The 11,985-nt window shown below is 49.1% G+C and overlaps 1 protein-coding gene across 1 annotated transcript in view; it reads left to right on the top strand.

Moving 5' to 3' along the window:
- TGM3 (transglutaminase 3) overlaps positions 1-11,635 on the top strand; it is a 36,264-nt gene extending 24,629 nt beyond the window's left edge. Inside the window, exons 9-13 of the mRNA XM_015596881.1 lie at positions 705-950; positions 4,287-4,595; positions 6,842-6,999; positions 10,951-11,084; positions 11,488-11,635. Of these exons, the coding sequence (XP_015452367.1) occupies positions 705-950; positions 4,287-4,595; positions 6,842-6,999; positions 10,951-11,084; positions 11,488-11,635 (995 nt within the window). The remainder of the gene's footprint in view (positions 1-704; positions 951-4,286; positions 4,596-6,841; positions 7,000-10,950; positions 11,085-11,487) is intronic.
- Positions 11,636-11,985: the final 350 nt, after the last annotated feature.

The raw sequence follows: 11,985 nt of genomic DNA, 5'->3' as shown, positions 1-11,985 counted from the left end.
AATGAAACTATATCTATATATCTATATTTATATCTAAATCTAATCTATACCCATCCAATCATCCATCTATCTGCCCGTCCATCTATCTACTTATCTACTTATCTATCATCTATCTATCATTTGTCTCTGTATCTCTCTGTATCTCCGTATCTATCTATCTATCTATCTATCTATCTATCTATCTATCTATCTATCTATCTATTTATCAGAGCTACCTACACTGAGCGCTAAAGAAGAGAGGTGACAGTCAGGGCTTGGGATCTCAGAGGAGCAAGCAATCCCTGTGGGCTGGGTGTTCAGGGAAGTCTTCCAGGTAAAGGGAGGCAATGATTTGGGAAGAACGATTTGCAGAGGTAGGAAAGAGGCAACTCTGTGCAAGACAGCAAGACTCTTCTCTTTAGGAAACAGACTGAGGACAGTGGGTTAGCACAAATTATGCACCCACAGAATGCAGGGTTGGGCCAGTCTTCTGAAGAGGTGAAGAGTGACCAGGGTGCCATTGCAGAAGATAATAACAGCCCAGGAGAGTCTGTGCTGAGTGCCAAATGAGGGGGTGCAGACTGTCAGGGCTGAAGGAGTTGGCAGGATAGAGGCAGAGGAGTTGGGTGGTTGTAGGTGGCCCCCGGAGGAGAAAGGGCAGGAGTAGGCTGTTGCAGATGGGCCTGGCTTTGGCAAGCATCTAACCTCTGCACCCTGACCACAAGGGGTGTTCCAGTGCGGCCCCGCTTCGGTTATCGCTATCCGAGAAGGCGATGTGAACCTGGACTTCGACATGCCCTTCATCTTTGCGGAGGTTAATGCCGACCGCATCACCTGGATCTACGATGAGAAAAGCAACACCCAGAAGCAGAATTCCGTAGCCACTTACGGTGTTGGCAAGTATATCAGCACCAAGGCGGTTGGCAGCTACTCTCGCATAGATGTCACCGAGAAGTATAAGTACCCAGAAGGTAGGAGAGGCACTGGTGGGGCTGTGCTACTCAGGGCTTGATGGTGGGAAAGCAGCTTTTCGGGTGGAGAAGGGAAAATGCCTCACACTCCTCCCACATTCTCAGCCAGTTCTGCCTGAATGGTAGGACTGCTCCCCGCCACCTAACACCCAACTCCCTGGACTATCTCCTATGGGGACAGAACCATCATGGACAGACTGGCGCCAGAGGAAGTTTGCCACAGGGCACAGACAGCTGTCATTCTAGCTCATCTCCAGCAGTGTCCCTTTACCAGTTGCACAACTGGGGCGACAGCACTGTGATCGAATAGCACAGAGAGAAACATGGCTCCCATGGGAGGCACCCAAGGGCTTTAGGAGAAATTATCAAGTCAGCCCACTCCCCTACCCTCCAAGAAACACAGGCAGGAAACACCCTCTGAACAAAGAAATGGACAAAGACTCCAAAGACGTGAGTCTGTGCTATGTTCGCTTCAGAGGCCTCCCAAGAAGTTAGATAAGGTGGGACTCCTTGTGAGGAGAATGTCTGAGTCTCTAAAATTGTAAGCATCCACATGAGTACTGCCCCTACTAAAGTCACCAGGAAGGCTAGTTGCTACAAGGTCACCTTTAACTCAAATGACACTTGTTGCTTTATTTTGGAAGTTGCTTTTGGAGTCAACAGCTTATCTGTTTGAGGATTCTCAATGGTGACAAAAGCTCTACATTTGAAAGTGATGTTCATTTTTTAAAATAACCAAAAGTAAATTAACACTTGCTCTAGTAGTCTATAGTCACTCCTTAAGGAGGCCAACATTTCATTCTTTCTAAAATGCTTTGAAATAGTTGCTTCAGTGGGTCCTCACAGTTGCTTCTGAGGGGTCGAGAAAAGTGTGCTCATAAAGATCCCCACAGTACATCCTAAAGAAAATCCTAAAACTGTGCAACTGCTGGCTGTTGGTACTGGCTGCAGTTTATAAAAGAGGAAAGCTGAGTACAGGAGACAGGGTCTGGCCCCAAGTTCAGGCGGGTGACATCTCTGAGTAGTGGTATTTGTGGACATTTAGAGGCACAACTTTAAGGCAATGAGATCGGTGACCTCAATTTGGCCCCATCTGTCTCTGCAGGCCATTCCCACTGTTGGGGTCAGATGGCCCTTCTCTCGGTCAATAAACATGGACTGAGACCTCCCCCAATGCCTGGTCTGTACTCAGCTCTGGGGAGGCAACAAAGAACACTTCAGATGGGACCCCTGCCCTGTGGAGCTCACAGCCCAGAGGCGAAGGCAGATGCAAGACAAGTGTTTTCAATATGTCATGATGTTGAAACAAGTGTAGGGTTCAGGGAACAAATCGCCCAGGGCAGGAGGTGAATCCCAGTCCTACCACTTAGAACTGTGAGACCTCAAGCATGATCTTAAGATCTCTGATTTCTTGTTTTCTCACTTGAAAAATGAGAGTAGCAATGCCTGTCTTCAGTAGGATGTAACTGAGCTGGGGTCCACAAAGCACTGAGTGTGGTGCCTGGCACAGAGTGAGGACTTAATAAACAGTGGTGATTTTTACCAACTTGAACATCTACAGCCTCATTGGAATAATGACCTCCCAAAGTGACTTTCGAAGTGTATGCTTACTTGAATATGTGATTCTGTAGGGTTCCTTACCTGACTATCACACTTTGATTCTGCTTTTGGGGAGCTCTGGCTGTCCCAGCCAAACCATCTGAACAGTGAAGAGGGGCCAGGTTGTGTGGATCCCTGCAGGACTCCTGGCAACACCCCAGCCCCTGAGTGACACCCTGCTTGTTGTTGCCCAGTTCACCTTACCTAATGATGCCAGTTTGTCTGTGAGGGCCCTGGGAAGGAAAAGCTTATAAAATGAGTTGCTAAGCATTTGCACAATAGCAACAGCAAGGAGGGAAACAGTAGCAGGAAACTTAGTCTTGAGTAAGCCCAGCAGGTGACCTATATAGGTATCTAAGCTCTGAGCCTCATTGTGTAAACACGCTTCGAGGTCCTGGGCACAGAAGGCTCAGCTACCTGTGCAGACATTGGCCCTGGGTGTGGACTTACAACTCGGCTAAAGAATGGGAAGGCACCAAAAGGAACCCAGCCCACCAGGAGCTATCAGCTTGGGTAATCTGGCTGCCCGCCTCCTTTTCGGTGGGGTGTGTGGGAGGAATCTTGGACAACAGGTCTTGAGAACTGGCCCCCTCTCTGTCTCTAATTCCCAGACTAGACTAGTTACTTGGACCAGTCGCTTCCCCTCTTAGGGCCTTAATTCTAACATGATGGGCTTGGATGAGTTGGGCTCTAAGGTCTCAGCCAGTTGTTACATGTAACTTATGGGAAAGGCCTTGCTAAGTTGTAAAGTGCTGATAATAAATCATCTGGTGTCTTAAAATTTTCACAAGTTGGTTGGAGAAGGTAAGGACCGTAAGTATGGTCTGCAGATATAAACATGGTAATTCTTTGCGTGCCTCTGTCCACGTTCCTGAAAGGCCAACACCTTCCATTGAAGGTGGATCAATCTTCAGGTCAAGGCAGGGAGCCTAATGTGAACTGTGTGGTCATCACCGACTCAGACACTTGGAGTCTGTCACTCAGCTCTCAGTGTCCAAGAGCCGTGATCTTTAGGGGTACATCATGGTCATTCTCCAGGGGCTGTTTATACTATCATGTTCAGCATGACCCACAACCTGAGTCAGAGTCAGAAAACCCATCCTTTGTGTTTTTGAAACCTGATCTCTCTCAACAATTTAAACTAATCATAACTTGGAATCATACCAACCATGGGAAGTTCTTGTCAACTGACACGAACAAAAGTGCCATTCTTCAGCTCTCAAAGCACCTCTAGAAACAAAGCAGAATAGCGTGGTAAAGTAGTATGAAAAATATTTTTAATGAAGTCAATTCTACATCATAACCTTTTTTTTTTGCTTGCGAACTTATTCTAAACTTTTCAGCTCAGTTTTTATTTGTTTTTAAAATATCTGTTTGTTCTTTAGGCCTTACAAGGGAACTTTTATTATTATTTTTTTTTTAAAGAAACCTAACTTAATTAACTTAAGTAAAATATCGAGCCATATAGAAATTTCATACAGTTGCAGATAAAGCTTTCCCTATAGCTCCTTGGCAATTTAGAGCTGATTGAAAAAGCACCATAGACCAACTGGTCTGGGAGCCTCACCTTAAAAAGGGTGAAACGGAGACCCAGAAAGGTTGGACACTTGCTTGGACCAGAATGTGCAGCAGCAGAACCAGTGTTAGTCCCAGGCCACCTTTCCAGGAAGAGCACTGTCCTTTGTCCAGGTTGCCACTACATCCCTAAGATGCTTCTCTCTTCCCCTCACCACACAGGTTCCAGCCAGGAAAGAAAAGTGTTTGAAAAGGCGAAGGGAAAACTTAAACCCAACAGCTCATTCAGCCCAACGTCTGGAGAAAACATAGAAAATGAGGAACGGGAGCCCAGCATCTCTGGGAAGTTTAAGGTCATTGGCACACCGACAGTGGGCAAAGAAGTCAACCTGGCCCTGATACTCAAAAACCTGACGAGTGATATGAAGACGGTGACGGTGAACATGACAGCCTGGACCATCGTCTACAATGGCACGCTTGTACAAGAAGTGTGGAAAGACTCTGTCACAATATCTCTGGACCCTGAAGAAGGTAACTCATCCTACAGCTTCTTGAGGCACCATGCAACCAAGGTCGCTGTTGGGGTTGGAGAGTTCCTATCAGAACTGGCTCAATCGTCCAAGGAAGGAGAGCACAGGGCCTCTGTGGTTAAGCCTTGGGTTTTGAAGTTTTGGAAGTTGCTGCCATAGTGAACGGAGCAAGCTAGGGTACTGCCAACCCAAATCCTTTTATGCCCAAGGCGAGGAAGGAGGGAGGCTTGGTCAATTAATAGATGTACCACATTATCCTTTACAGGTATATACTACTTCCCACAGTTTGCAGAGTGCTTCCCTCATTTGACCTTCTAAAAAGGACAGATTTCAGTATCTCCATCTTACAGAGGCCAAAACTGAGGCTTGGAGAGATTGTGACTTGCTTAAGAGATTAAATGTCATAGCTAATAAGTGGCAATGACAAGGTCTTGGTCCTAGGTTTCCTGATGCTAAATCCAGTGCTACCCCCACCCCACTTCCTAGGATGTATTGCTGCCACCCCTGTACGCCCCCACCCCACAATGAATCACCTTTCAGGTTTGACCCTAGAAAGGTTGCGATCAACCACCGAGTCTTGAACCCTCAACCAATGTTCCCCCACAGATGCCAGGGGGCGAATAGAGTTTCCTGATGACAGTGATGGGTTTTTTCTTGGAGGTCTGAGAATTTAGGAAGAACAGTGACTCCTTACTCCTGGGTAGCACAGATGGGAAGGAAGTAGGTGGAGCAGAGAAAGGCCAGTGCCGTGGAAGGATCAGAAGAATGCTGGTGTGACCACATTGGCAGAATCCCTTAAGCTGTTATGAAAAGTTGGGACTTACAAAGCAGATTAACAAGGGTGGGGTGGCGATTTGCTTCACAGAAGGAACTAATAAAAACTGATTAATTATATAGCCCATCTTGAAAGAAGTCTGTCTGCAGAGAACCTGAGACATGTTCCACCTGTCAGAGGCAGCATTCCCCTAGCAACGTGACTTCTGGCAGAATTTTAGCCTGACTGTTGTTTACCTTCAGAGCTCAAGGGAAGAGCTATTTTTGTAGACCAAAAATAATTTGTGTGAGGGAAATGGTTAAAAAAATAATAATACTTCTGCAAGAGGCAGCGGAATGAAATGGGAAGGGGAGAGGATGCAGTCGATGTGGTCCCAGAGGCCTGATGCTGTCACCTACTTTCTGGGTGACCCTGTTAAGTCCCCCTCTGTTTTCAGAAGGGAGCCTCAGTGCTCACAGTCTGAGGAGGTTGGGCCAGCTAAGGCAGGGGCCTGTCGTCTCCAGATTTGGGGCAGGCAGGGCAAATTTCTCCAGTGCTAAAAGCAGAGGCAGCTTCCTCCTTACTTCAAAGGATATATGACACTGTGGCTGCCAGGGCACCCCCAGGCCACCCAGCATGACAGCATGAGGGAGAGGTAGGAGTGCCCTGGATCATAGAGGAGGGAGAGGTGCCTGTGGCCTGCCAAGCCACAGAGGGGCCTTGAAGCTTGGAGAGGAGCTGGATAAATGGGGAGAAGTTGGGGAAGGCATTTCCATCCGAGGGAACCATGAGAGTCAAAGCAGGGAGGTGACAACGCCCCTGTCCTGTGAAGGAAAAAGGAGAAGCACAGAGGGTTCTTTTAAGGGAGAAGTGAGTTGGGCTCAGTGATGCAGGACCCTCAGTGACTGAGGGGTCTGAACTTCATTCAGTGAGGAGCCACGGAAGATCTTTGAAGTGGCATGGCAGAGAAATGACACGATGTGTGCCGATGACTCGGAAGCAGGCGAGACAAGAGGTGGGAGGTGGTTCAGATGCTGCTGCAACAGAATCTCAGGCTATTAGATGACTTGGGAGGATCCTGAGCATGCATTTTGCCAATCTCTGGCTTTTTTTCCTAGTTATTGTGTTGCTGTCATTATTGTTATCATCTCTAGGCAATCAGTTAACATTCGTATTCTTCCTCTGCCCCTTCAAAGGAAACTTGCCCTCTAACATTTTCTGGATGTGGAGGATGCTTCAGCCCCTGTGAGCTCATCCTCCTGGGAGTCTGCCTAGCTAGCCAGAGTCCTGGTCTAGCCCTCGTCCCTGCTCTAGAGCCTGCAAAGGACAGGGATGTTTCCCACAGGACCTGGCCCAGGGAGGGCTCAGTCAGGCCCTGGGCTACAGATATCTTTAGCCACCTCACACTGACTTGGCTTGGCATCAGCTCTGAAGAAGGTTTCAGAAGCCAACCCCACTCCCTCTCACTCTGCTCCCCTGGCTTCTCTCACCAGAAATAAATTATCCCGTGAAGATCACGTATGCTCAGTATGAGAAGTACCTGAAGGCAGACAACATGATCCAGACTACAGCTGTGTGCCAGGCCTCTGGTGAGGCCGAGGTGGTGGTCGAGAGGGTCGTCATCCTGGACAACCCCACCCTGACCCTGGAGGTAAAGGGGTGGGGAAAGGGCACCTCCCCAGCCAGCCAGCCCCTGTAAGCCACGGCCCTCCCAGACCACAGGAAGGTCCTTCTCTGCTGAGAGGAGCAGAGGACTGGGCCCAGCTCAGGTTCAGCCTCTGCCAAATGGATCGGCCAAGAGTTCCCACTCAGACCTGCGTCCTTGCTCTCTGGTGAGATAAATAGGCACATTGCCCTGCGTCTTCTTTGGTTCCAGTTCTAGACCCACTGAGGGTACCAGCCGAGTAGTGGCTGGAGGGACTCTTCAGTTCACTCGCCCACCCACTCAGCTCTGAGCATCTGCTGTGTTCTGGGCCAAGCCAGGCTCAGGAATCACAGAGGGGCACAAGGGGTGGCTTGTGCCTGCAGGGAGACCACAGCCCAGCCCGGAGACAGGTTTGTCAAGCAGATCAGAAATGGGCACAACTCACGTGCATCTCTCCACTCTCTAGATACCAGAGTTACAGAATTGTGGACTTTTAGGAGGTAGTCTCATGCTCCCATATTCTGCCTGTTTTGCTCAGGTGTAAACAAAGACCCAGACTGGAGAAAGAAACAGCCAATTACTACCCAAGCCAGGGCTTGACCTCAGGCCCTGGGGCTCACAGCTCAGGGCCCTTTCTGGGGCATCCAAGCATGTCCATAGCTAGCAGCAGCGTCTTCACAGTGGTTGAGAATGAGGCTGCCTCTATCTCTGCTTCTGGCTTCAGGCTGTGCTCCCAGGCTCCCTCCCAGGAACCCAGATGTGTAGGGGTTTGTGGGTCTGTGGGAAGTGTCTGGGGCCACTCTGTCCCTCCCTCAGCACCAGGGCCAGAAATACTTGCACTAACTCCAAGCTTGCCCCTCCCTCTCTAGCCCCTGGGCCCTACCAGCCCCCCAGCTCAGGGTTTAGGCCTCCAAAGCCAGACAGCACAAACCTGAGGGGTGAGGGGCTGGCAGTCAGGGACAGGCAGAGGAGATGGGGTCTTCCCATGAGGTCCCACAGAGAGCCCAGCCTCTTGGATCAGGCGTCTGCAGTATCTACCATCTGCCCCACCTCTCTAGAGGGTGATTGCCTTTTTCTGTTCCATCACAATGCTGCCAGACTTCTAAGCCCCAGATTTCTAGAGGAGTTGGCATAATTGTGGCTGCCCTGGTCCTACCCCTCCTTAAGGGACACCCTAGCTGCAAGGGTTCCTGAGCTCACACAGAAGTCAGGGGGACCCAGGGCTCCGGCTTTCATGCAGCTAGCCTGCGATTGAGCCCTGTCACTGTCTCAGTTCGTCTAGTCTGTGCTCCAGAATGGGCAGGACGGTCCCCCACCTCTGGGGCTAGGGAGCCAGTGACCGGACAGCTAGTTTAGGCGAAAGCAAAGCAAGGTAGTAGTTCAGCCCTTCGGCCTGTGACTTTGTATCCAGGCCTCACTATTTAGCAGCAGTGACCCTCAGTAAGTCCTTTAATCTCTGAGTCTCAGTTGCTCCAACTCTTTCATGGGAATGATAAAATACTTCCCTTGCAGGATGTCATTTGCTCAGGGGAGCCTTTCCTGATATTCCACCTCTCACCCCTACCCTTGCCAATTAGACCCAGACCCCAGTTAAACACCCTTAGAGCCTCTATCCTCTTACTTCGTGGCATGTACCCTAGTCGAGGTTATACCTTTATTTGTACAATTGCTTGGATGCAGTCTCCTACCAGATGTAAACAGTGGGCCCATCACTGTCTCCCCCGTATGTCTTAGAAGATAATCAGCATTTGTAAAACAGAAACAACCCTCTCCCCTGGAACAGACACTTGGCTCCAGGCTTTCATTCTTTGCCACCTACAGAGTTTTCATGTCAGTCTATTCTTGTCCTCTGCATGTTAAGGCCTCTCCTGCTTCCCAGGGCATTTCCAAGAAATGTGCCCCGTCAGTGTAGAACATGATGGACAGCCCAGTGATGATTCTCACTCCTGAGGCTGAGAAACGGGGCTGGGCGGCAGCCAGTTCAGTTATGAAAACATTCTGCATTAAAATGATCAGCGTTTAAATAAAGTTAGGTTTTTCCCCATTACAGTCCCTTATCCAATAACCTCAACCCTTCTGATAGCTTTATCTTTTATTCAACATCTTTGTGCTACATCTTTTGAATTTCCATATCAAGTCTGCTTTGTCTCTAAAGAGTCTATAAAATCTATAGAAATCAGAATTTTAAAAAAAAGAAATAAGAAATAAGACAGGCTGGAAATGTGCCATGAAGAACTTCCTTATTTTATCTTGTTAAAAGGCATCTGCTATTCCTTCTTTTGGGCGTCTCTGTATGAATTTCCTCCTAACACATTCTCTCCTCTACTTTGACCTTTAAAGAATAAAGACAGCCTTGGCTTAATGAAAGAATCAATGCATAGCTCATTCAGAGCAGGGCTCAGGTTTTTAAACTTATGAGGGTAATCTATATGAAAAGATAATAATTCGGGTAAAACCCTATTATCTTATCTGGCACTGATTGGCAGTCAGCTCTGAGGACCTTACAGTGTAGGATCAGACCATGAAATCTGAACATTGTTTCAAATGCTGATGTCTTTTATTAACCCATGAACCACTTACAATCAGACACAGGTTTCTGTTGGTCCTTATCCTCTCTTTTGAATGTATGTACAGGTTTGGGTCAATGAGACAGGGTAGTAAAAGTCAATAAAGAAAGAAAAACAAATACATGGAAATCTCAAATTAAATATCGAAGTGAAATATATGGCACCATTTACGTAGCCTTGTTGTAACCCAATGGCATGAAATTATGCTTCATCTTTCAAATTATGTCATACATTTAAATGAGTTCCATGGGAGAAATTATGGTATAGATCATGGTCTCTAAAATGTTTCAATTATGCACAAATTATTGGTAGGCATTTCAGGGCCTAGTGAGAAAAGCCAAGGCTATGGAACCAGAGAGGTCCTGGCTATTCAATCCCTCTGGACTACAGCTCTATTACTGTAAAATGGTTGCTAGAAGGATTAGTGGAAAGAAAAAGAAAAACCGAACACAAAAGCAGCCCCCTGTAGCGGTCCTCAAAAGAAGAAAAGAAATCTATGAGCCGTATAATTTCAGTTTCTATTTCCAAAACCCTTTCTTCCCACCCATGATCTCATCCAGTCCCTCCTAGCTTGGAGAAGGAGGCAAGAAGGAATGACTAGTCCATTTATCAGATGAGGAAGTTGAGACCCAGCTGTGTCTGCTTCTTGGCAGAACCACAAGCTTTCATCTTTGGGAGCCAGCAAATTGTCCAGGTTGCTTTTCTGACTGGAAACCCAGGCTCCTCTGGTCCCTGACCAAGGACAGTGTGATGTTGGAGCCCTGTCCAGACCATGGCATGGCACATAGGGAAACTCTGGGCTCTAGAAGTTTAGAAGGACGTCACTAGACTAGGTGTCATCAGAGGAGAATGGCCTGAATTGAGATGGGGGCCCAACACCGTGTCCTGTGGAGAGGAGCTGGTCTGAGCAGGCTTGGACCTCCCAGGGAGGGGGCTTCCAGGCTTGAAGGGAAGAAACAGGACCAGTGAGTGGGATGTGTGAGGAAAATGCTGTTACTAGGTACGGAATGAGTCCTTTCCCAAACCCCAGAGCGACCACAGCAGAACCAGGCTGTCCTGGGAAGAAGTGGTTGCCCTTCCCAGGATGAACTAGAAAGGGGGCCTGTGAACCTTGCGGGGAAGTTAAAGTACTCTCAGCCACTACAAAGTGCTACTTCCCCACTACACCAGAGTGTCCCGTCTATAGCATGGAGATCTCAGCAATTTCCTAGAAACCCCCTGCACGGAAGTCACTTGTCTTTAGGATAACTAAACAGTCCTCCCTGCCTTTGTATCAGTGACATCTTCCCCATCACCAAGTTGCCCGCCCAGCCCCATCAGCTCTCACCGAGTGGCAGGTGAGACAAGCAGCCTGTGACCTGCCTGACTCCATCAACCTCTCTCCTTACAGTTGCTGGACCAAGCCCAGTTGCGGAAGCCCGTGAATGTGCAGATGCTCTTCTCCAATCCGCTGGATGAGCCGGTGAAGAACTGCGTGCTGATGGTGGAGGGGAGTGGCCTGCTGCTGGGCAGCCTCAAGATCGAGTGAGTCTCAGACCTGAGGGGCCCATGTAGGGTAATGGGAAGAGGCCGGAGGGGCCCTATCTGGAGCCCCCGAGCAGGGCAGGCAGAGCTTCTCTAGAGAATCTGCACATACGCATACACATTTGCATTTGCTTAGGGCGTTCACCAAACTTATTCTCCCGGGAAGTCCAGGTCACCCGAGCTTAGAGCTGGTCCTCAGGGCTTAGCATATTTGGGAAATCATGGGACCCCTAATTCCCCAGGACTGATGGGGCCCAGTGACCCAGGGCAGCAGTGAGAAGGGCCAAAGGAGCGATGACCTTGTCTAGCCCCAAGCAGAGCAGGACTTGAGGCCACGGAGGCCCATCCAGCTTAAGGTCCATGAATCTCACATCAACACTGACTTATGCCCTTTCTCCTCCAGTGTGCCAACCCTGCGCCCCAAGGAGCGGTCCCGGGTGCGTTTTGAGATCCTGCCCACACGGAGTGGCACCAAGCAGCTGGTCGCTGACTTCTCCTGCAACAAATTCCCTGCAATCAAGGCTATGCTGTCTGTCGACGTGGCCGAGTGAAGGGCCCAGGTGGCCCCCATACAAACTTGGGCACCATGGAACGGGCAGGGCTCACCTGTTCAGCCTGGTCCCCCAAGGCTGCCTGGAGGGGATGCTCAAGCCTCTAGCACACGCCCTCACCCACACTCCCAGGCTGGCCTGGCTCCACCCTGGCCTGAGACTTGGTCACTTCCCCAGCTGCTTTTCCATGTGGGTGCCTTCTCTGTGAGCCCCATGACCCCACTCAGCCCTCATACCCATCAATGCAGCAGGATGAGTGGCACCTGACCCAGTGACTCTCTGAATGGATACAGGGGAGAAGATGGTCCGGACTGTTTGCTGATCCCAAGTCTGCAGTTGGGACATTCCTG

Source organism: Pteropus alecto, unplaced genomic scaffold, assembly GCF_000325575.1.
Source record: "Pteropus alecto unplaced genomic scaffold, ASM32557v1 scaffold45, whole genome shotgun sequence".
NCBI lineage: Eukaryota > Metazoa > Chordata > Mammalia > Chiroptera > Pteropodidae > Pteropus > Pteropus alecto.
This window is presented reverse-complemented; position numbering and strand designations above follow the sequence as displayed.